Here is a 26,548-nt window from a genome sequence, read left to right as displayed (position 1 = left end):
TAATGCGTGATTTTACACTTTGTGCGTCTTTATGCTATGTTTCCGTCGTTTGAAAAAAACAGCTTTCTTACTTTCGACATACACAGAGAGTTATTTCAACAAAACAATGTGAAGTGCTTTGTCTCTCAGTTTGCCTTTGGACAATTACGCAATAACAACGTGGGCCCAAAATATTTTCCTGGTTTAACCATAGTGTTGGTGAACTGTGACTTAAAGGGCGGTGGTCGTCGCGCAGCGCGTCTCGAATTTTCATGTAAACAAATAATGTGTTTTACACGCGTTGTATACGTTGCTATGAGTCCCATATCGAACAGGACGCGACACGACGACCACCGCCCTTTAACCAGGATTCGATCTTTGCGTTTCTGCGTCTACATTTATTAACTAGTGATATTGAAAACTAAATGTGGCCCAATTGCATGCTGGGTTACAAGTTGATAAACTGCTGTCAACAAGTTTCAGATTCAATAATACTTATAGAATGTTAGCCTAAACAGTAGGATACGAAATGAGAACTCCCAATACACCATCAACATGGGAACTCATCGCTCAGCGTAAACTGAAAAAGCGCCCCAGCAGTGGTTATACTCGAGCACAATATCTTTACTCGAAATATCAATATTTGAGCTCCATCAGAATGTTATGCTATAACGTAATTTTATTAATTTACATACCAACGATTTTCTAACGTCAGCGATTATAATGCGTTGTCATGACTACGATTACGAGGTCCTACTAAAAATAGAACAGGCGTAACCATGGAAAGTTTTTGAGCGCGCGGAAGATCAAATGTGAAGGATTGCGCAGACGATATGTTTCAGTTTACTTAATTGAACGACTAAATGAATAATTAATCACATTACGTAATGTCTGGCGACGCCATTACAACATTGAATTGAATCATTTCCTATTAAAGATTTTCTTGTCAAAACTTTAAAATACGAATCGACCTATTAAGAGCAAAATATTGACACCGAATTCATTTGATGCCGTTGGCTGTACGTGCAAACACGTCGTACTATAATTTATGTCCAGTAGAAAAAAAAAGCTTAACCTAAAAGACGCTGGTTTGGTCAAAATCGGTGTAGCATTTTATAAAAAAAATGGCGCCTCAATTTAGTCGCAACTTGAAAATTGCATATATTTAGTTTTCTGCCCGGCGGTGAAAATAAGAGAAAATAATAGAAATATCTATGCTTCAATGGTAGTGAGGTTTTTGTTATTGCAATTGCATAGCACCAAGTTATACATGTTTAGAAAGCTTATTTTTCAAATAATATAAAATAAATATTCCAACAAAAAAAGGAACCGTGTAATCACGTGACAACTGTGCAAATAGAGAGGTGTTATTTTCACACCTCACAAAAAACATAAAACGCACTGTATATCAGATTTACTCAAATTGTATTACCGTCTTAAACCATCGCTAAAATTTGTTCTCTAGTTGAATGCATGCTTTATATATTCTTATAAGAGAATGTGGGAAAAAAGTAAATTTAATAGTTTCAAAGAAGAAAACCTCTACTACATCCTTAAGGCATCTTTGGGCAACTTGTTCCGTCGTTCATATAAAAGATTTACAGGTGAACCGTCAGAACTTTCAGTCCCTCTCGCCTACTGTACTCAATCAGTTAACAAGACGTGTAATTGACACAGTGGGTTTAATTTATTGAACACAATTTTGACATCAAAATTGATTAAAGGAAATGTGGAATGAGCGTTGACGATGATGGTTGGCATAGTAACGTACATTTATAACCCAAACAGTCGCACATGAGTCGCGTTTCCTGTAGTTTTTTGTATTTTTCAAGTCTCGGTCGGAAGTTGCTGTCAACACAATCCTCCTCATACTGTCTTACAGTAAAGAGTGTTAATTTGATTAAGTTTTAAAAATAAACTTGTCACATGCGTCGCTATGGATACATATCATAGCGATTTTTGTTACTCAAATAAGTGATGAATTAATACTTTCTACGTCTGTGGATATAGTAACGTATATATCCCACTACTCCCAAGTAAGGTTCATGTCTCAGTATGTTACTTATTTTATTCCAAAAAATGGCTGTCTAATTTTTCGTTCTGTTGTCTTGATGGATTTTAGTCATATTTTTCAAAAACATTTGCCAAGACATCAGAGCAAAATGCATAACATGCACAGTTTTTAGTTTTTATAGTGGTTTAAGATGTAGCAATTTTACAAGCTTGTCGAATTTCTGGCTAAGAGAGGGAGTTGGTGGTAGTGGTGTGTGTGTCGATGACGCCACTGTAGTACTTTTTATGGGTAACCGGTAACGTGGGCGTCGAAGGCATACTATGGGCACGGCTCGGCCATAACCCGCGCCCCCATAAATCCGCCCCTGGATGGAATCTCTCGGACTTTGTCAGTGAGTGGAGTTCCGTAATATAACATTCTATCGTACGCAAGCGAAGATTGTTTACACATTTCAGATAAATTGCGCCAACTAGCGACAGAGTACGTATATGGTGAAAGTATTACGATCGGCATTGAACATCTTTTTTTTGGGGGGGGGGGGATTACTATATTCTAAATAACGAACAACTGCGCAACCAATCAGAGTCCATTGCTTCCATGCTGACTTCATAGAAGCACGCAATATTCAGTCTTCTGAATGTACAGTACATTTGGTATTGTAAATATGTGCCACGATACTGTGATTTAAAAATGTGGTCGCCTGGCGGCGCTCTAAGCACTATGTTTTATACTAATTTTATTGATAATATCATGCGGCACACCGGTTAATATCAAAAGTGTAAATTTTCGTCACACAATATAAAAAGGGTCCAATTCAAGGCACATATAATGTAATAATTTCCGATCAAATCAAAGCAAAAAATACAATTTACGCATGACAGTTTTTGAATAACGTCAGTTTCCCCAAACACTGTTTATTCAAGTATAACACACAAATGACCAATACATTATCCGCATTTTTATACATCATTTTAATCTTACGACTGTCAATTCTCAGGTAACGAAAATGATTTAAAATATATCATATCATAACAGATTTGTCCCTTGCCTAAGACGCTAAAAAGTATAGTTAAATGACGCGTATTTTTCTTTAATTTAAAAAACAACAGAAAAGCAAGTCGTGAATGTTCATTTTAGCCAAAAACTAATCAGGTTTGCGCATTACTCCAGATAATCTATGTACCATGTTTCCTTAAAATCTGTTGAATGGTACTTGAGTAACAAGTAAAAATGCTTAAAATGTAATAATAATAATAATTAAGAGTTTGTATAGCGCATAATATCCATCATATGATGCCCAATGACGATGTCAGTTCACAGAAATGCTCGCTGAAACATATAAGTTTTGAGTTTAGATTTGAAAATTTGTAAACTGGCTGCAGAACGAATGTCTGTTGGTAGCTGATTCCATAACGACGGAGAAGCATGTGAGAATGAGCGATCGCTATATGTCTTGAGGTTCTGGGCACTGTAAGTGTAGATGTATTACTTGAACGAAGAGTTCTATCAGGTTGACGGAGTTGAATCAGGTCCGATATGTAGGTTGGTGTTAATCCATGAAGTGCCTTGAATGTGAGTAGTAGGATCTTGAATTGAATTCTGTAAATACCTTGGAGCCAATGCGCTAATCAATATGCAAATTAGATTATTAATATGCCAATATGTTTTAACCAAAACTAATCAGGTCTGTGCATAGTACTGGAACATATATGTACCAAATTTCATTGAAATGTAAAGATTAGTACTTGGTATATGAGCGAAAAAGCCGAAAATTTGCAAATTAAGTAATTAATATGTATGGATATTAACCCAGAAGTAATCAGGTCTGTGCATTGTCCTATGAAATCTGTGTACCAAGTTCTCTTGTAATGTGATGATAAGTACATAAAATATCAGTGGAAAAGCCGAAAATTGACTAGTCATTATGCAAATTATGTAATTAATATGCATGGATATTACCGGTAACCCAAAAGTTGTCAGATCTCTGCATTGTCTTATGACATCTATGTATCAAGTTTCATTGTAATGTGATAATCAGTACTTGAGATATCAGTAGAAAAGCCGAACATTTATTAATTATGCAAATTAGGTAATTAAATATGCATGAATATCAACCAAACATATCATGTCTGTATATTGTCCCATGGAATATATGTACCAAGTTTCATTGTAATGTGATAATTAGTACTTGAGATATCAGTAGAAAAGTCGAAAATCATGATTGACTAGTCATTATGCAATTTTTTTAGTGGAGCTGTCATGTAACAACTAATTATCATGAAAATTAGGTAATTAATATGCATGGATTTAAACCAAAACGGCATTAGTTCCATTAAAAACCATCATATGGTTCTTGAGATATCAGTTCTCCACACACGGGAGTCAAAACTAATCATATTTGTATAGTTTCATGTTTGTATGAAATGCATAACATTATATAGGTTAATAATAATGTTGTGTTTCTGTAGATTTCATCGCTTAATGTGTTTCATGTCACGCACATGTTCTCAGACTTGAACAAATTTGCAACTTTGCAACATGTTTTATGTTTATTGTTTATTAAGAACACCTCTGGGAATTGAAAATCTAAATATTCAAAACTCCAATACAAATAATGAACAAACAGCAAAACGAAACCAGGGTCGTTATCCTGACAACTAGTTCAATTTGCCGTATGCACTAGAATCGATATTCAATATTGAAAATCAAAAACAATAACAAAAACAATAACAAAAACAATAACAAAAACAATAAGATTTGTACACACAGAGGAAGGTGTGTCGATATTAACATACAATCTATTTGTACTAAAAATGACGTCACCATCTATATATATATATACATATAACCTAGTTTATACAATGCCCGATTCAGTAAATAACATTTCTGTAAATAATTGCACATATTCAATTCATTTCAATTTGATTGAAAGACTAGCAAGTACTAGCTGTTACTACGGAGTGATCATAAATCAATCATTATGATATTATTTTTTGATACAATTGTTAATTCTAGTGACAACCTTATCCCGCCTTCTCCACTCTAACAAACACAGGATTGGCTAACCCCTCTAACTTGTAAATCCCGCCAAACTGTCCAAAGCTTCCTTTGTCTCCTTGGTGTGCTCGTGTTCTTCACCCAGGAACGACTCATAAATAGTGACAGCTTCGTTTAGTTGGTACTTAGCGCGTGAGAAATAGTTTGTAGCAAAGTAGAATGCTCCAAGATTATACCTGTAAAATACACGAATGTCATGGAATTGATGATCGATCGGAAATTCCTGAAAATTACCAATTGTCTGCCAGGCTAACACCGATTACGCAATTTTTCCCTTCCAAATGCAAATTCAACATTAAAAACAACATTTCCAAAAAAAAAAGTATCAAATAGACTGAAAATTGAATAAAATAAGTCTCTTTTCTTCATATTAACCAAAATAAAACACACTCGTGCACGATATATACTTACTTATAACACACGTTAAAATAAACAATAGATTCCTATAGTACATTTATAAACGCTTTATAAGATTGACACGCTGTGAAAACGATTGCGCACACAGAAGTCAGAATAACAAAACAAAAAAACGAATGACTATATTATTTCTGTCGCGCCGTGGCGCTTATTAAAACAATATCAACTTTTAGTGATACTTCTACTTACCTAACATGTGCAACATCGACATGAGCAGACCCATACGTTTCAAGCAGTATGGCTAAGGCAGTCTCGTACAAAGTTCCAGCAATTTTATCGTTCTTATCATCGTAGACCAGCGCGATGCTGTTTATGATAGCCGCTGAACGAGGATGATTTGTGCCCACGTGACTGCGCGTCAGCTTCAAATCCTGAAGGTAAAAGCCGAGTGCTTCATCTAGTCTCCCTTGTTTGTAGCATAGTTGGCCAATCTAAGAAGGTAACGGAATGCACGTGAAATTATTTTATGTAAATTGCGTACTAGTATTTAAAAACTACTGATACATTATATTCCGTACACAATCTCATTGTCGTAACTATGACCTTTTTACGGCATCTAACAGGAACCACGGGAAAGCCATAGTTGCTGTATTTCTACGTCTCACAAATGAACTAATTAGTACCCCCTTACGTTTGAAGTAACCGTTTTGACACATGAATAGAACTTCTAAGTTAAATATTTGTCATCGATGCGGTTAAAAAAGGTTTTTAAGCACTTATTAATGGAATATGTTTATTGACTATAAGGGTTCATGATGATGATGTTCACTCATGAATATTGAAATATAGATGCAAACATCTTACTGATCTGGACGGGGGGGGGGGTGTCAAAAAAGTATTTGGCATAGAGCGCCATCATTCGTTCATTGATGATCTATCAGAACTCATGATGGGGACCCATAAACCATATGACATTTCTTCATTTCAAATTAACTAATCACTAATAAAACGGTGGTTGAAACTTGTCCCTTCGGGAACGAGTGAGGCACATAGTCCCATAAGCCATGGTAAGGATCTAACTATTTATTGAAGATTAGAACAAAGGTTACGGCTAAATAGTGCGTAACTTTAATAGTCATTATGAAGGGTTGTAGCTACGTCACGCAATGATCTACAAGCACACATACCTGTCCTATTATGGCAGCGACATATTGATGTGTAGGAGTCAGTGCATCAACAGCGACCTCCTTGGCACGAAGAAAAACTCTTTTAGCCTCCGCCGGGTCACCTTGCAACAGTAAAACAGACCTACAGTAGAAAAACAAATTCTGTTTAAAAATGATAACTATATTGTAAGTATAAATTTGTATGGAGTATAAAAAGTACACAGTGGTGGTGGCACGGGGGGGGGGTTCGCCTCCTCGAATAATGTTAGGGTCGCCCCTCCAAAATCAAGCTGAAACCATTTTTGTCAGCATAATTTGCCCCTCAAAATGTAGAAAATTTCAGAGGGTCTAGAATTAAAAAAATTCAAGGGGGAGCATGCCCCCGGACCCCCTAGTAAGGTCACACCTAAGGCGCGGGGTTGGTGAGTAGATCTCACCACCCCCGCCAAATTCGTGCCGCCGCCTCTGGTACACCGTGCGATAGCTCCACTATCAAGGCAGTATTCTTACCCCGTGCCAATTAATCCTTCCACAAATTGCAACTTCTGGTTTGGTGTTTCTATTTTGTTCTGTCGATCTAGCGCATCACGATAGTACATGCTCGCATCGCAGAGTTCTAACTGTTTCTCGCACACTTTACCTAATTTATGCAACACCTGAATATAAAGAAAAAGTAAGTACAACAATGTTAACCCTGGGTTATTACCGTCCCTTAAATAAAAAAAAAAATATTTGCGGCACACAAGATATACTGATCGTTCATATTTCAGATAATGAACTTCTAGTATGTAAATGCGCATGCGCTATGGAATGGCGAGCGTACACATAAAATATTATTATACCTCATGACCATGACAGCCAATCAGATTACCGTATTAGAGGTTAAAATTTGCAATATTAGAATGTTAACCTCCATCCGGGTACCTTTCTCCTCAATTTACCTGATTTACGTCAATAACTTGTCAGGGGAACAAGATACGCGGCAATATTCGTGAACTGATTGGTTTGCCACGTTTACGTTCACTATTTGACTATCTTAATAGAGAGAAAAACTAGGATTTTGTAGCGAATTCGCGTGATTTTTAGTCAAGCTTGTCGTGCGTTCGCCAGCGCGCTCAGCTACGCGCTTTGAGACAATCGATCTGCGATTGCGTAGTTCGTCAACCTAAATAATCTGAGAGTCGCGGGCTTTGGCCCCGGCTTTGCCGTATGACGGCTTCGTTTTGTTTGAGTTTGTTACGTGTTGTGTGTGTTGTGACAGTATATTGACAGTGTATTTGTTGAAAAAGAATGGTGTTGACAGAAGCCTATACTCAAGCAGTGTGCAGCTTCGTGTGCAGCTCGTTTCAGTGTTCTACATGTGATGCGAACTGGAATGCAATGTAGCGTATAGCTGCGCACAGGATGGCGCCGCATGTTGTTGCAAAAATCAATTATTTGTCAGACTGAAGCTGTTGAAATTAACTGTATCAAAACAACCATGAAAGTAAAAAGACGTCCATAATAAAACTTAATAGAATTCAATCACTGCTCTTGAACTCTTTCACTGAACTTGTATATTTGTGTTCATACATGCATTCAGTTCTACAAGCGTGAACTGAAGTTTGCCATGATTGAGTGTCACAATTTCTGTTCTATGATTTATCCGGTATAATAATACAAATAAACACCCAAACAGCGGAGGACATACAGTTTTAGAGACCTTCAGAGTTTCGCCTAAAACTGTATATCCACCGCTGTTTGGGTGTTCATTTGTATAATAATTATACGTACAAGTAAACACATGTTCTTTGGAATGATATGAGGTTATTACGAGGATACCAACAAGTATGCACGAAGACAGAACAGCTGTAGTATCGACCGACGCGGAGCAAAACAGTTTAGTAGAACCGATTAATATTAGAGGACACTTACGCATTTCCTAATATGGTAGGATGAAAATACCCAGTGCAATACCGCTAAATTACGGCACGTATTCATATGTAAACAACTTTAACATATTAAATATGTGTGAAATATTTCATAACGAACACCATTACTATCACAGTAAATTCGAATATCAATTTAAAATTCTACTCACATCGATGACACGTGGGTGGTTACATCTGTGTGTACGTCTACGATTGTTTACGCAATTGACAACGGTACTGTGGGATGTCAGGTACTCAGCTTCAAGCTGAGACAGAAGCCTTTTGTACAGAGACCTGGTATTGAAACAAAAAAGTATATGAGAATGCTATAATTATCTATGAAACATCCGGGACATTGTACTTAGATGAGATAATGCTCTAACTGCGCATGTCTTCACCTCAATTTACAAAGACGGCATTAAAGACATTATTGAGAATTTTATACAGAAATATTCAAGCAAGTTTCGAATTAACGCCACGTACCATTAATTCAAAATATATATATATATATTTGTGTAATTCGTTAATATACCAAATACATGCTGTGTTTATTTGAAAGCACAATGCGGCATGCAATATTAATAGCTCATTAGAATGAGACGAGATGATGTAATCGATATACCCCCCCCCCCTATTCGAGAGACCTGAGAAGCTGAAATCGATGATAACTTACTTGGCTCCGTTATATAACCCCAAATCAATAAAGAACTCGGCGATTGATTGGACAAGACCAGAAAGATCCTTAACGTCTTCGTCTTTTTTATCGATGTCTGCCAGAGCGTCGAGATAGGCTGATTCTACCTGAGTGTAGTCACCTAACTGTATGGAGGAACAATTATTGAATATATATATATATAACCTCGCTGTAAACGTACTTTCAATCTATACCCACAATGCCATTTCACAGTAATTCCGGACACCAATAGCGTTTACATAGAGAAGATTTGTTTCAAACAAACAAACAATCTGCAATATTTGTATTTCGAACGCACTGCATGGCAAATCACGATAGATAAAGTATTTACATACCAGTTGCCACCATTTTATGAGGTCGAATTTTCCTTCTTCGGTTTTCATCAGACGTCGAAAGATATCGTGTTTTGTTATTACAGTTCGTAGTTTAGTAAGGTCACCCGCTTTGGCCAGTAGGTAAGGTAACTCGTCAGCCTGCAATACAGAATACGAAAAAAATGTCTATATGAATAAACGTTAAATTATGTGTATATTTTTGGAATGATGCGGTACGAACAGTTATACGGATAATAAATGTCCCACATAACTTTGTTCTTAATCTAAACTCTCGTGGCGACATCGGTACAAATTATTGGGTGCTCGGCAACAAAAAAGCGTGATATGTCGATCATATTAACTCAAAACACCTCAGAATTTTACAAAATCATCGTATGTGTGTGTAGTATGTATGTTCAGTCACTTCAATTTACTCACCACTCTGTCATCGCTCTCCCGACTTTCAAAGAAAGCTGCAAGATAGCCATATTTTTGTTGTTTATCTTCTGCCGTTGGAAGGTACCTAGCTTCCACCGCTTGTCGTAAATGGTCGTGAAAGAAATTTACAATCCCATTTCTGTTGATGAGGTTTTCATCCAACGAGAGGTAGAAAGGAGACCAAATTGCGGAAGGCACCTAGATGACGCGAAGTGAAAAAAATATGATAATTACGTGTGTGAAACCTATATAACTATAAAATCGCGCATTATTCACGCGATAGTTATAGACAAAATTATTATTCAATTTGAATTCTGATACAAAACCACAAATCGAAACTGTTGCATCATGAAATGAACAACTTTGTACTTGAAGCACTCAGTTAGTTGGCGGACGCTTTCACGAGCACTTGGACCTTTATGTTTTATTTAACGAACGAACGTACAATGACCATATATAACAATATTAAACTAACCAACTAATTCAATAAATAAACTCACATTTAACATCTGTAGCAATTCCTCTTCAGACATGCCACGATGAGAACACCAGATAGCAGCGGTGGTGTCACGAACAAGAAATTCCCTACAACGAAACAAATACCGAGTCCATGTAACCATGGTACATTACCAATTTTAACGTTTGATTATACTATTCAAAACTACAATATTCAAACATACATATGTTGCTGGTTGCGCCCTCTAGCGGCAAAGCGCTTTTGTGACGTCAGCATCAACGTGACGCGGGTGGGTGCAAACAATATCAAGTAGATAACTTTTGGCAGTCGTTCGTCGTTTTGAATATAACTTATCTCTTGAAAGCATTGTTCGTTAACGACACACTCATAGATTAAGACAACAATGATGCCTATAATAACGTCGCTTACAGCCGTTTACGTCAGACCCGCTTGTCGCTAGAGGGCGTACTTATAGAAGCATTGTTTTAACGAATCATGATGTGATTATTAAATAAACAAGTCTCACCTGCCATCCTGTCCTTTTTCGAAATCTTGTTCAAGACGTTCCAGTATCTTGCCGAATAGAACACTCGGGTCTTCGGCAGACAACAAATGGTCAAGCCTTTTCCCTAGGTTGCCGAAATCACCGAACACACGAAGCTGCAAGAACGTTTAATATGTAAGTCGTGGTGGCCGTTAGCCACAATCCAACTGAATGAGTACAGTAATTACAACTTGAATTTAATAAAAATCCATGATGCCCTTATTTATCTAACTCGACAATTTCACATAAAAGTATTGACACCGAAGCCATGCGTATTAATTTTTTTTAAAATTTTTATTTTTAAACTAAAAAGAAACAGACAACGTATAATAATAGGTGATTTTCCGTTCAACTGCAAGATCTCGCGAGTTGCGTTAAAGGCGCGCGCCGAACGTCTGCCGCAAATACTAGTATCAACGATTTTATTTTTAACTCGAATTTCTTTATTATTTATTAGCTTATTTCTTTATTTCGTTGCGTCTGAACACCCATACTTCATCGAAATTGGCCATCATCAAATGTCACGGTGTACACCACATTATTAAGCATGGAAATATTCCCCAAAATAATTTCCCGTTTGTCAAATCCCACGGGATGTTCGTCACCACTACAACCTTTGATTGTCCTGTTTTTACGTTCGATTTCACGCATAACGCGGGATCTCACGTGAACGGAAAACGATCTATACGGGGAATATTATATACTAGTATAAGGCATAAAATGTACATAATTGACGTACCTCGTCCAGTAAAGCCCTAAGGTACAATGGGTTATTGCTCTGAGGGGCGTCGATGATATTTTGTTTTTGTTCACCAGTGAGCGTCTTTCCATAGATTCCTTCTAAATATCCCGTTATGATCGCTTCTTTCTCATCAGGCTTCAATGCGTGGACGGGAAATGTTGGCCAGCCAGCCGAGGTGACAGCATCAAAAGCCTTTAATCAAAAAATAAGTACAGCAATGTTTTTTAATAAAACAATTACGGATAATTACCGAGTCCAACATTAAATTGTATATTGTTGTTCAGAGTACGTCAGCTACACCGCCATTTTGTCCACCCTAGCTAAGATTGGTTAGTTCTCCAAGTATTTAGCAAGTATTTTAAATACCACCGAATTGGGAAATATGTGCAGTCAAATGGTATTTTACCTCAAATGTATATTACCGCGATCCCTGGTGGGAGCAATATCGAGTACTGTAATGCTTAATTCATTGGCTTAATTCCTTCATTGTTCTCTGTGGTACTGAGATTCCTGCTTTAGTTGGTACATTATACTAACGTGATACATACCCTACCGACCAATGTGGTAAGCACTACACACACGCCTGGTGGCAACTGTCGAGGTAACCACAACAGATCCTGTTCCTCCCCTGAAAAACACATAATCACACGATTATCGACAAAAAAGTAAAACAAAAATGCATTTATTGATTACAGTACTTTACAGACTGCGACTACAAGACATTGTTACAGTACCGTATAACTTTCTGCTAACCATGCACTGGATAGCAGATGCAGTCTATACTCTAACATATCTTGGTGATGAAATGCAATACATGCCTACAGGTAATGCGAGTTGAAATGACTTACCACCAGCCCCGCTGTCTAACTGGTTTAACGCATCCAGAACGATGACAACCTTTCCACGTGAGCCAGCCAATCGGAGCCACGCAGGAAAGTCTCGGATCAGGTTACTGTCCGATGACGGAACAGCCATGTCGAAATCGAAATACAGTTTTAATTCTTCCATCAGCCTGAAAGTGAAAAGTTTTTTTTTTACTTATCAAAATAGTTCAAAAATAGGTTTTGTTTTTTTATAAATATGACATTCCATGTTGGCGGATGTCCTACTAGGTACCAATAACAAAACAACAGCTATATTAGAACAACTTACCGTCGTAACAGTTTTGTATGAGAGGCACTTTCCGCAGAGGAACCAATGAAATGAACAAAAACAAAAGCTTCTTGGTTCGCCTCCTCATATTTAGCCACCCAGTTGGCAATCAGTGCTGATTTCCCAGAACCAGATTCTCCGAGAATGACAAGTGGCACTTGTTTTTGTTCACCAACGAAAGTCTGAATGTGGTCAAAGTACTCTCCGCGCCCGATGTAAACTCGCCGCCTGGCCTCAGCAAATGCCATGTGCGCGTCTCGTTCTCGTTCCAGCAGTGTCAGTTCTGTTCCGATTGGAAAGTCTTCTTCCACACAGCTTTCCAGGTCCTTGAATAAGAAATTAACAAAAGTGTTTGAAGATCGAGACATTTTATGCTAACCCCGTTCAACTAAGGAACGTATCGCTCGTAGCAAGCTGGATTCCATTTCGAATTTATTACTCGTTTTTCCAAGATCTGAAATTCCGAATCTGATATTTTCCACTCACCCTTTTAATTAGTTCACAGACTTCTTCTGGGCTTTCATACGCACGGATATTCAGGCCACTCTCCGTGACGTCACGCCTTAGATCGTATTGTCTATCATGGTGCCATTCACTTTCTGATGTATACACCTAAACCAATGAATCAGATATGGATTATAATATATTCGATGTAGAACATTCCAATACACTAAGCTAAACATCCACATTAACATATTTACCTCTACTTCTTGTGGGTCTACCAGATAATTCAGTTTGTCTGGAGATTCTCGGAGATAGAAGAACGAACGACTTTTTGCGGCTTCTGTGTCCAACAACGCTGCGTATAGGACTTCCAACTGTAAAGAAGATTGTAATTAGTGATTGAATAAAGCAGATTTTTGTTTGCAATGCAACGAATATTGAAATATGCACGACACCGGGTCACGACGTGGTGTAGTGTGCTGTGACGTGACGTGACGTGGCGCGACGCGGCGCGGTGTAACGTGGCGTATCGTGCTGTCTCGGTTTACAATTATTAAGTTATTCGGTGACGTACGATGGTCGTTTATGTTCGCCCGTTTGCAATTTATCGTTCATTTGCATTGTATTTTGAACTCTTCGTGTATTTCCGTGGGAAACAATACACTAAAGTGAAAAAAATCATCTAATCTACTGTTATATACGACCAGCGGAATTGTAAGCATAATTATGTAGCGCATGTTACCTTGGTAACACTTGTGTTATATCTGTAGTTATCCAACCAGTTCAAGTGACGATGGTTATCGACGGCATAGTCAAAACTCTGATCCAGTGTCTTGTCTTTCTCGTCTTCTTTCTGACTCCATCCATAACGATCACCCATAAGACATATAAAATATGGACGACACCGGTCGATCTGCAACAATAACAATACAGGATAGTATTACCAACACCATTATGTAACCTGCGCAGTAATTTGGCGAAATCGCCGTCTCACAGGCTTTCGGTTGCCCAGTGTTCCTCCACGGAACTTTAAGCTTGAGGGGAATATTATGCATCAAAAGAAGCAATGGCGGTAATAATTATCGGACAATTACACGGCGCTAAGATAAGGGATAGGCAGTCAAAAAGTAGCTGTCGAAAAATAGAGGGGATATAGAAATATAAACTACGCTTCCGACAGAGTATTGGGTTACACCTACCTCCTGCAGACAGATGGCTATGGTACGTCCATGCTTTGTCTGTTCCGTGGTTATTCCCCATCTCAAATCGACGTACGTAAAGAACACATTGCGATCAGAACATATCCGATTCAATTCTCGGAACGTTTTCTTAATCAAATGTTCTCGTTCTCTTTTAAAATCTCTGAATGTACTCGAAACAAACACTCGAATTTCTCGATTTTTCCTTTTATCTGTTTTCCTCCTGACCTCCCGTTTTGCGTTCTGCTCGGCGCCAGTCTCGGTTATTGTTACTTCTAAAAGAATGAAATGAGGAATAATAATATATTTAATGATGAAAAAAAAGTATTACTGTTATTGCATTTCGCAAATAGTAGCGCCCTCCAGTGCTGAAACGTCGTTATGACGCCATAGATAACAGCAAAGTCGCTCTTTTATCACGCGAGAGGCCTTTTTGAAAATAATTTTCTGCAAGATTCGAGTTCTTACCTTGCGCATCATAAGCGCCAGTCTCTGCCAACAATTCGGCATTATCCGTTAGCAGCTTTAGAGCAAGCTGATCGTGCTGGTTTGCGTCTCTCTCCAGGAGATCCAAGTCATCATATACATCGTTTTCCGCAGCCTCTACCTCACTTTTGACTCGAATACAAGCAGCAGCGCATTTAGTACCATAATGGCCTCCCCAAAATTTATCATCTTTGCCTGAAATCACATGAACTTGATAAATAATACTTGATATACATTTAAAATGATACAATCGACGTATACAGCGCATGTGAATCGCTATGTTTGCTTACACGACATTCGAACGACTGTGACGCTACAAGGCGACCTCATCTACAGATGCGAAATCATCACGTAACATTTTTTTAAATCTGAAAGTACCTGATAAATACTCACCCTGTGACTCTAATCCGACCATCCTGACTCCGGGCCCATAATCTTTGAAAGACACGCCCTCTTTCGCCCATTTACCAGAATATATTGTCCCAATCTCGCCAGAATTGTATTTCTTGACTACATCACCGGCAGCGTTAAGTAGGGTCGCCTCAAACTTATAGAAACCACCCCCACAACAACCTTCATGATACCATTCGTGAATCTGACAAAAATAAAATTAAATAAAAAAACATGGATTTGGGTTCCGTAGAAAGTTATTCTAGTTGTCCGAAATTCCGCCCAGTTGCGAATGCGTTTGCCCAGAGCGCCCTCAATTGCCAATCTCCGACATACCTGTATTTCCGGTGCTGTGTCGAGATGTTTTTCTGAGAAATACTTCGTAAGATCTACTTCTTGATACTTACTGCACCACATATGAGAGGATACGAAAGCTGAAAATAATGATAGATGGTGGTAAAATTATGTAAATATTTGAAATTCAACCCCAGTACCTTTCGCATTAACTCAACAGGCTGAGTATGCTTATCGCAGAACTGTACAATACATTATTTCAAACACTTGGAGTTCAATGAATTCAAATCAAATATAATTGATTAAACTATACCTTGGTAAACCAATCTAATCATATATTTATATCACAATTTATGTTATTGAAAACAATGTTATTCATACTGCTTAAAGCAGGAGGGTCGTCACCTGCGCACGCGCGCGAATTGATTCCCAAGCGACGATAGCAACACACGCTAAAAACGAAAAGGCTCATGGGTAGACGCTTGTTTGTAAACAATAACACGTTATGGCCATCTGACGCATGCGCAAGTGACGACTCACCCGCTTTAACACGTCCATGTTATCAGCATTTATAATGGCAATACGGATATAACTATTACAATGTGTTTACCTTTTTCTGTTTCGTATCCTCCACCTTGTACGTCCCATGTTCCACCGTAGTTCCAGTGAGATAAATTTCCTGACTGAAAAACATATACAATTACTGCGAGTTTTTGTTTTAGATCAAGAGGTTTCATATAATCGCAGTATGTGATTCAGCGCATGAGAATGTATTTTGGGAAACGGAAATACATTGCTAACAACGAAACGTCATCTGTAAGAGTGAAAGTCCATCGACATATGTTGACAAATTAGAGGAGTGTTTCAATTTACAAGATAACAGGACAGGAACTGGGACCTGAAATAAGCACACGTGCGAAAACCGATCGAAACATCAATATTATACACCAACCTATAAATCTCGCCCTCTAGTGGTGGATCGCTTCTATTACTAGTATGTCAAAACGACGTATATCAGTGGAGGCAGTATCGTTTGAATTTACAATTATGTTTGATTGTGTGGTTGTTTGTCCCCGAGAATATAGTAACACCTCCCAGAAACATAAGCTTCTATGGTGTACAACTACGGACCGAAACAACATCGGCGCTTTGAGCGGCCTTCACCCATTTAAGTGTTTGTCACTAGAGGGCGCAATTGATAGGAGGTGTATGCAAGATTCACCCACAGCACGCCTTTCTATGATGCAGAAAATATGAGTTCATCTAGTCATCCTGAAATACTTATAAATTTCAATAAATCGCAATTCAATGTTTAATACCATTATGTGTTAAAAATAAAGTCAATATGTGTCGCCTTACACAAAATTTGTTTTTTTTTTAATTATTGATCGACATATGTATCTAAAAAAGTCCATTTGATCCAAAATTAAAAAGCAAATTATAAAAAAAAAAATACTTTAAAATTGGCAAAATGTTGACGCAACATTCTGATGGGAATAACATGTCATTCAGACGAGTAAAAAAAAATATACTAAATGTATTAATGATGACGTCACTACTGTCTTACCTCGCCACTAGCATTTTGTAATAAATTCTGTGACCATCCGGCTATAGTGAGTTTCTTCCTTCCAAGGCTGGTTGCCATCGGAGTAGCTGAGTCTAAAAGCTGAGATTTATTAAAAAAATAATTTAATTAATGATAACTTGCTTTGGTGGGTGAGCAGAATACTTAGAACGCAGGGAGAGAGAGGGAGAGAGAGAAAAAAAGGAAACATAATATTACCTTTTGCTTTTGATCTCTTTCTCTTTTCAAAAAAACGTCATCGTGTACAGGGTCCTCGTAGTCAGATTCCATCAATGCAAATGCACAAATCATTCCACTGTCAAGGCGTATTGTGAGTTTTTGGTTGGTGACGGTCACTGGAATTGTAGCCAGACACGGAAGGTACCCATCATGTAATCGCGGAATCGATTGTAATTGCTTTGAAATCTGAAATATTATGTTATTGCTTAATGCTGTTGCAGAAAAAATAGATTTACTTAGTCATCTATTATATAAATATATTCGTGTTTGTTTATTTATATGAATTATTGTGTCACAGGAACATTTTTGTGTATGTAATTTTGCACATTTCGAAATAATTTTCATGTATTTTTTCAAAATGTGTTCTCTTTACGTTTACTCCTTCATCACCTGACGAAACCCATTCATGGGGTGTTAAAGTTATCAGTGTACAACACATTAAGCTGTGCCTTCGAATAAGTGTGATACTATTAACCAAGCACTACACTCATTTACATGTACCTCACTGCCTCTGTCTTTTCCCTGTACAACACAAGTCTGCTTTCCTGAATTGGGGTAATGCAGCCGTAACTTGTACTCGCCGTTCTTTAAACCAGGAACCTGTTGACAAATGTAGTGTACACATAATCAATAAACTAAACTTAAATTTGTCAAGAGTGACTGTAAATTCAATTCAGCATTATGCGGTACTTCAAATAAAACATTTACTTTTGTATTTATTTGTAGTCGAGGTGCAATATTGGTCATTATAATATTATTCGGTATAAGTTTGCCGTATCCGAGATTGGCCGATACAATCCCTCACTGAAGTGAGAGATCCACGAGTTTTTGTTTTTTGCACCTCAAATAGTGATACTTGGCTGATTCCCGCCTCAAGTGTCATGACGCATAAAGCCAGAAGAGACCAGTAACTAGTAATGGTTCCGGCATTCTGATTGGCCCTCCACGTTCTTTGTTCTTGGTTACCTGACGTCAACGCATGCGCTCGCGGTCGTTCTATATATAAAGCAGGGTTCTCCTTTTGATCCCAAAAATTGTGTGAATGTAAAACTTTCTTTTGTTACACAGATAGCGAAAAACACATACCAGAGCTACCGCAAGTCTAAAGCAGCTAGACTGAATGGCATGACGCTATTGCAATAATACAGATTTGTGTACGGAAAAACGAAAATTGGAATGTTCTCAAATTACGCCTCCTAGTCACGTGCTTTTTAGCCGGAGTTCCGCTCCAGTTGAACAATAAGGGCATTACCTGTGTACTACTTGCAATTCGCAAGGGCCGCCGGGAACCAGCGATATAGTGTTCCACTCTCCGCTGTCATCGCGTCCACTGTTTCATTGCGACGACGAGAGAAAATGCAGAATTCGTAGAGCCTTCTTTCTCTGCGAGACCTCGACGATCATTTGCGTTCCATCAAGTAAATGACGAATTTGATGATAAACTCGGACTCACTATTACTAATGTAAACACGAATAGAAGTAACATGAAGCAGGCAATGTCTGGCGAACAAGGAATTTATTGATTTACTAAAAATAAAAATGACTTGACGGGTGAATGATGGCAGCGAGTTATATTAGTTCATAACGCCATACATGACTCATGTATCGCTGCTTCTCAAAATATCATCTCGAAACATCATTCAGAGGTGACAATTATTTAACCCGCCGCCAGAAAAAAGAGAACCTTATCATTGAAGAACATCTTTGATAATGTTTCATCACAGTCCCTCTATCCCCGGTCTAGAAACGGTCATTGTATTAGGTGTGAATTGATCTCCTTCTCTAGCAAAGGCGCATTGCGGGTGTGGGCAAGGCATTGTCACGTGATCAGTACGTGATTTGACATCGTCAGTGTTATGTATTTTTTTACAACTTAGTTGTTTATTCCAGAATTCGTACTTTTTCATATAATTTTTTATTCAGGATATCTGTATAAGGTCATATTTTAGCCGGCGAGTAGTTCTTTAATTCATCTATTTTACCAGCAGCGACACATTTTCGCAACAAATTTTCATACCTTTACCCAAATATTTGTCGTTTTTGATTTTGGGGTGATTGAAATTAACTCAATTTTATGTACCATACTTCTCGGCGCGAAACCAATATTTGTCTTCGATTTTGACATTTTATGATCGAAACATATCATTAAAAATTGGTGGGCTGATTTGTTAATTGTCACACCGCATTTTATTAATGTTAAATTGAGCGACTTTTATGGATGCTTTTTAGATCGTAAATGCAAATGGCGACGTTTTGAAATGACAATGTACTCATTTCTGTGCTAAAATAATCATTTATATACAAACATTGAAGCATTGTTATATACTTTTGCATAGAATAAAGTCATTAGTTGTTGTATAGTTGACTTGAACTGTTATGAACCCCCCAAGAATCAGAAATATCACAGGTTTTTCGATCGACTACGTTAACATGAACGACGCCATTTTGACAAGATTTGTTTAGCGAAGTTTGTTCCTATTAAAACGATAAAATGAACATAATTCCCGATATTAATCTTTGAAATGCAGGAACTGGATGTTTATGAGTTGGTAGGCTGGTTGTGATGCGCATCAGGGTTCAAAAAACCCAAATTTCATAGTGATAATTTTGTTTACATGTTTGTTTACGTTGTGGTTGCCCGAATTTGAAGTCAAAGTGAAGTCATACAATGAGGTATCGCTTTGCATGACGGTAACTTTTGAAGGTATTGTAATCTGTCTGACTTCCTGACTTCCTCGGCCCGCGTGTGGACGGTTTGTTTACCCGCACTGCGGTTCGAGACAAAAGAACGCTAGTCGTTTCCAGACCGGGGATAGAGGGACTGTGGTTTCATCATGAATGAGCGAAATTGTGAAACAAAAGAAAAAAAAACAAAAAAACAAAAAATGGCGGCTTGTGGTTCATAATATGGAATTGTGTAACTATGAATGCCTTGCTCGTTATACGCGATGGTTAATTTTGTCAACTAGATCATCGTAAAGAGATTACATTACCTCGTAAAGAATATGCTTTTCATCGTCTGCTTCCACGCCCGTTGACCTAGAGGAACCGTATAGGAACCCGTCATGTGTGTTGTTCAATTGTTGGAACAGCACTGCCGGATATTTTACACCACCAAGGGCTTTACAAGATGGCCCTGCAAGAAATAATAAATATACAGTGAAATAAAAGAAAAAGGGCCAACATCGCGAAACACACTAACGACATATTTTTTGTTGCTGGAACAAATTGACATAATTTTTCAATTGGCTAGAAATTATGGGAGTTTATTTTACTGAATCTGACTAAAGTAGAATTTGGCGGTGAAGGATTAATATTTTCCATAATCGAGGGAAGTTGATTCACAGTTTAGCTTTGTCCATGTTGCGTCGTTCCAATAAATCACACGCTCTAGCATCGAAATACTTGGATGTAAATGGATGTAAATGTGGCCTTTACAGCGTGGATACTGATTGTATCCGCCAGGTTTCAGGGTTGGGTGGCCAATTATTCACAATCTTGTTAGTAGATTTGCATTAACTCGTTATCTAACCGTCAATAAAAAACAATATCTCAGAATTGAGATTACATAAACAAACAGAGTTGAACGACATTGTTTACATCCATGATTTTAATGTCACAGAATCGGTTCGTCACTAGATGGCGCAATTTAGGCGTAACGCATATCATCAAATTAAACACTGCACTAACTGCACTATTGCTAATATTCGGAAGTATTGCACAATACATACCTTTTCCGTAGTTGACATAATGCCTATGTTCGGATTCATAAATTATGCCATTCAATGCTTGGTATATTTGTCCCCCGCAGTTTATGGCAAATGTCACCCGTTCTGGTTGTCGTATTAGACTAAACGGTGAACCATCCAATTCCAGCAGTCTGTTTTCACCATCTATGTACAGAAATGATTAAAATATTATATATTAACTTCATTTGTTAGGATCTTCATTTGGTTCCGTCTCAGGGATCGGGTTTGCAATGAATGTGTCGCATTATTTGATAATTTGCCAATGTCATCGTCCATGTATATTTATCTGGGAGAACGAATAGCCATTAAGGATTACGCAGCGGTAATTAGCAAATAAGACAATTACACCTAAGGTTTATTATAAAACGATAACTTGTTTTACTCTACCTGTGTCGGTATCTATTGCATATACACGAACTAAATAAATTCCTGCTTTTGATTCTTCCTTTTCCCATGTTTTTTGAAACGCGAATTTTCCATTTTCTGTCTGGATGAGCTGATCTGCCTGGTACGTTCCAAATATGACTTCGTTAACTGTGATCCGAACTTCCGATTTGTCAGACACCCATCCAGTAATGGCTTCCATGTCAACGTGAATACTTCCTCTAATTGGTTGAGATTTACCTGTTGCTAGGCAGCTATATTTACCTGGCATGGATTCACTCTGTCGCGAGGGAGTGTTACAGAAAACACCGTACCTACACGGAGAAGACGGTCCGGTTATAATCATTCTCCCATCTTTTCCAAAAATTGTCCACAAATCTGCTGATTCCTTGGACGTAACTCCTTGGACGAATTCATACTTGACAGTCTCAGACATTGTAGCCATATAGAGTGCTGATGACGTTTCACTATCGGTTCCATGGCTCGTTGAACATAATACTAAAGCCAATCCATGGTTAGGTAGTTGATCTAGAATTATCGTTTCTTCATTTCCCCGGTAAGCTTGGAAATGCATCACATTTGGCCTCTGTCCTTGCCGATCTATGCCGCAGTCGGTGCGGTTGTGATATATGGCAATTTTAGTTCGTTTAGGCCCTGCAATAGTGAGCTGCCCACCAGAGTTCGTCCCAAATTTCCATTTATCAGTTCCATTGTCAGACAGCTTCTTAAATATCTTATTGTCGTCCAGTTCGCCAAATTTGTTTTGACGACCTGTACGTAAAACATATACCGCCGAAACAACCTCAGTTTCTCCAGCACCCGATAGCTCAGCACTACAGAGAATCATTGAAGTCCCACCATTTCTGTCTTCAATCATGTTATATGGGAGGTTGAAGCTTTCGTCGTCCGTATCCCCAGTTTGGCAAACCAAACCACCACACCCTTTGCCACAGTAACTAGGATCATTCGGAAGAACAGATATAAAATTATCACCAAAAAGGCAATCACAGTACAGGCCACCTTCTTCGTCTGTATGTAGTGCAGTTGATGGCCCGAAATGCCCATTCCATATCTGGATGAGGCTTTTCGAGTAGTAGTGGTTTCTATCAAAGCCACATCCGAGAAGAAATACCTCACTCGTACTTTCATCTTTGCCTCCATAGGCACAAGATACCAGAAATAATGCTGCACATCCGCCATATTTGGCATTCACATTGATTTTAGTTAGATCAGCAAAGCAGCGAATTGGCCATTTAGCAGACGCTCTGGCATGAACGAAAGCACTGCCGTCTACAAGGAGATAATGAACAATATGAGTATGCGATGTTAATAAAAATATAATTAAAGAATAAATATATATGACCTATATTTATATAATCCACCGTTTTCAAAGTGGTTAAAACAAAAACTAGACGTTCCTAATGTACATGATGTAAGAAAGCTGAGTTCTGATAAGTTCAATTGCTTCTCAAATCATTCGAGGCATAAAAATATAATCCAAAGTGTGCTGCTCGATTGATCTTACCAGTAATCCCTTTCGCACGTTCTTCTGGTAATTTAACTCCTTCGCGGTAGGAATTTAATAAAGATTGTTCAATGACTTTAGTCTCCCCTTCCGTTTCATTAGTTTTCTCTTTTGAAACATCATCATTTGCTTCTGTCTGTTCTGCTTCTTCCTCTGCTTCTAAGCTAGCCACTTCATTTACTGATGTGTTATCTGGTGATTGATCAATTTTGATTTCATCATCTATATTGTCATCTTCGTCTTCAGGAATTGCTTCTGTTATAAATGTAGAAGCAGTTTCAAGACCTGGTTTATTTTCTTTCACTTTATTCTCATTTTCTGCATCTCCTAATACATTTTCATCCTCTATGTCAGTCAGCATATCTTGATCTACTTGAAATACATCCACAGGAATGGGATCGTCAGTTATTGCTCCAGTGGCTTTATATGTTTCCATCTGCACACTTTCTGTTTCCTCTTTCTGTAAGTTCCCATCTAAAGGCAGCAATGCGTCTTTGTTGTCTCCATCAATAGCGTCTGTACTTCGATTTATCAAATCGTCGGTAACTAAATCATTTTTTGCGTCTTCGTCTCTTTGGCTATCGTCTTTTAGAGCTGTAGGAGCCGTTGACTCTCCAGTCTCCTGATCGGTTCGATCTGATTCAGGTTGTGACCATGCATTACTCACAGAGCTAATTGGAAGACCATCATCTTCAGAATCAGTGTCTACTGTTCCTACAGATTTTGGTCTCAGTTCTTCTTCTAGATTATCATCGATTTCTTCTGCCTCAAGGTCAGAGTTTGTAACTACTGGTACTAGCTCGTCGTCTTTATCGTCATGCGAGGAAAGGAAATGGGAATAGAAAATAAAAATAAATTACTAAACATACTATTGTGTTATTAACAGTACATGGTAGGTGTTTGGTGCTAATATGCCCTCTATGAATAATTATGAACTCCAAATATTGGATGAGACTGAGGTTGCAGTCAAGAGCCACCCGAACGTGACTTTATCAAAGCCGCATCTGCCCCTACCCGCAGCGAAAATGAGGGACTACAAATTGGCTGCCACAAAACCCGCAATTTAAGGATAATTTAAAACAAAATAGACAAATACAGACATGTTAGTGGATTAGGTAGATCTTTACACTGTATACAAAAATCTCAATTCGCTTAAATTGTGACTTTTACCTTTTGTTGCGACCGCCCTCAGTGATTGGAGACTCCTGGTACGTAAAGTTTGATGTGGTGCATCGTTTGTTGATATCTTTGTTGCAGCGGGGGTAGACGTTCTCGGTAAGACTTCAATCTGATTCTTTGATGCTCCACATCCCATGTTACAATGATTTATTTACTCTGGAAATTTAAATAAACGTTTATTTGACAAGTCAGTTCTCAGACAAAGACATTATTGGTGCAATCATGAAGTATAGGAATTAATAAGTTAACATAACGTGGTTAAATGATATAAATATTATAACATGTTACAATCTTCGAACAATGATCTTTCAGTGTGTATGATGTATTACCTGGTGAATCCATGAATCAAATACGTTCACCAGATGCTAGATAATCTGCAAAATGGATTATTACGAGGTATCTATGAAAGTTTGTTTAAAATGGGGCAATCTGGGAAAATCATGATCAGAAGTGGAAGCTAACTTAAATTTAACTGTTACACGATTATTAGTGAGTTTTTTTCTCTCGAGTTATTAATAGAAAATATATTTTTTATACAGTTTTCCGCAACAAATAAAGAGTGTCCGGTACCGTTGTCATGGAAACCAGGTCATGTCTCATCATATAGAGAAGTATACCAAAACGGCGGCCATTCAGAATATGAAAATTGATAAAATTGATATCAACACTAAGTTATGAACTAGGAAAGTACGCATGCATGCCGAATTACTGGTACGTATCATCAACTCAAAACTCGATGTGTACATCAATATTAAATATCGAAGATAATTTTTTAATTATTTTTATTTTATTCCCATTTTTAAAAATACTTATTTATTTCATATATTTCATTTTATTTTAATTTATTATTTACTCGCCCGCAGTCAGAGAAAGCCAAGAACTTCAATATATGATGATATTCACATTGATATTCAATAAGATATATTTTAATAAAAAATTATTAAAACTAAATATTATAATCATATCCTAATCGGTTTTACTGAACATATATAAAAAAAACCCTGAGAGATAACCATACCACCTCGTTAAAAATGAGAATGAATTGATCTTATAGCTTTGTTTTGAAGTTGATTTGATTATGTTGATCATTACTATGACTGTGTATTTCTTAGTTTTCCTGGCCATGTGTAGGAAAAATTACACCAACCAAATAAATATATTATCGTTTTTACACTACTGTTTATTTATTTGTTTTATTGTAAGTAAAACAGGAATTCTTATTTCTGATTTCCTACCGGTGTTAGTAACCTTAATCTAGCACAACAGCGTACGTTGTCGCTGAGAGTGAACGCCCACTCGACTAGGCAATTAGCTGAGATACGTCACCGCCATTTCACCCACGTAATCTCCCCGCGTAAACGGCTTTGTTCAATCCATTACCTTTGATTCACGTCTTTTTAATTGCACTACTTGGTGCACACTCGTACACGTTACATTGTTCAGGCGTTACCAATTAAACAATTCATTGAAAGAAATCCAACATGGAGGACATGCCATGGCAACGCCGGTAAACACCAACAAGCAATTAACACAGCTTTCGGTTATATCTTACAACTGCCAGCGTTATGTCACATAAATGGGAGTTAACGGGTAAAACTATAGAAGAGTAGTATTCCAGGGGGTTATGGATGCGCAAACCCGACCGTGACTTACATTAAATCAAACATGAAATACTGTCGTATATTCTTCATACGATCGAGGTCCCACTAACATGCGCATCGACTGATTTTCATTCTCTCATCGTGAATAGAAACAGTCTATTCATATGCATATTATTACAAGGTTACTTTCCACTCATGACGATTTGAGCTAATTGTGAGTGAATTGTACCACAGTCCCTCCCTTTGTGGAGGGACTGTGATTGTACTAACCACTTTTACATTCACCTTCTTGTAACTGCCTTGTACTTCCCTAGATCACTGACCAGCATGCAAGCAATCCGTTGAGTTAGTCCTTATCCGTGGAATTCCCAGTTTGAACAACGGGAAGCTATGTCTGGACGCGCAAAAGGGGGGATCAACTGACGCTCTACTTACGCTCCGTTCGCCCAAATCTTCTGAAGGTTGGGCGATCACTTTTCCCCTTTCCTTTCACTGTGCTGTACTTCGGCTCCGCCGAATAACGGCAATGTTTACACACCTTTCGACGTAAGCATATTTATTAAATAAAGTCCTGACATATAAGCCCAAACACGCCTGCGTCATGAACTCCTGCCCTCTGCATCCAGTATCTATTGTGGATACGACAATGCGTACTGCCAAGTCAATGCC

At 37.9% G+C, this 26,548-nt stretch overlaps 1 protein-coding gene across 1 annotated transcript; it reads right to left on the bottom strand.

The window, feature by feature from the left end:
• Positions 1 to 4,534: 4,534 nt before the first annotated feature.
• LOC100371827 (uncharacterized) lies at positions 4,535 to 26,547 on the bottom strand. Its single transcript, XM_085504329.1, has 31 exons — positions 26,315 to 26,547; positions 24,270 to 24,434; positions 23,100 to 23,906; positions 21,578 to 22,864; positions 21,173 to 21,334; positions 20,435 to 20,577; positions 17,943 to 18,041; positions 17,421 to 17,627; positions 17,205 to 17,303; positions 16,248 to 16,320; positions 15,680 to 15,777; positions 15,347 to 15,548; positions 14,936 to 15,148; positions 14,468 to 14,742; positions 14,011 to 14,181; positions 13,526 to 13,642; positions 13,311 to 13,436; positions 12,825 to 13,150; positions 12,521 to 12,684; positions 12,221 to 12,300; positions 11,670 to 11,864; positions 10,913 to 11,046; positions 10,430 to 10,514; positions 9,930 to 10,127; positions 9,513 to 9,650; positions 9,157 to 9,302; positions 8,654 to 8,777; positions 7,084 to 7,229; positions 6,595 to 6,715; positions 5,657 to 5,898; positions 4,535 to 5,226 (listed from the first exon to the last, which is right to left on the bottom strand). The coding sequence occupies exons 2-31, from the start codon at positions 24,412 to 24,414 to the stop codon at positions 5,064 to 5,066; spliced, it is 6,486 nt and encodes a 2,161-aa protein (XP_085360455.1). The 5' UTR covers positions 24,415 to 24,434; positions 26,315 to 26,547; the 3' UTR covers positions 4,535 to 5,063.
• Between the last annotated feature and the right edge of the window lies 1 nt (position 26,548).

Source organism: Saccoglossus kowalevskii, chromosome 10 (assembly GCF_978046115.1).
Source record: "Saccoglossus kowalevskii chromosome 10, keSacKowa6.1, whole genome shotgun sequence".
Classification (NCBI taxonomy): domain Eukaryota; kingdom Metazoa; phylum Hemichordata; class Enteropneusta; family Harrimaniidae; genus Saccoglossus; species Saccoglossus kowalevskii.
The sequence above is the reverse complement of the archived record's forward strand: the minus strand, read 5'-3'. Positions and strand labels throughout refer to the sequence as shown.

Excerpts from the sequence above, each read along its gene's own strand:
- LOC100371827 (XM_085504329.1), bottom strand. The coding sequence starts at position 24,414 with ATGGGATGTGGAGCATCAAAGAATCAGATTGAAGTCTTACCGAGAACG. Across the intron at positions 16,321-17,204 it reads TACAAAATGCTAGTGGCGAG|TCAGGAAATTTATCTCACTG; the intron begins GTAAGACAGTAG and ends TATGTTTTTCAG. Across the intron at positions 12,685-12,824 it reads CATACAAAACTGTTACGACG|GCTGATGGAAGAATTAAAAC; the intron begins GTAAGTTGTTCT and ends TTTCACTTTCAG.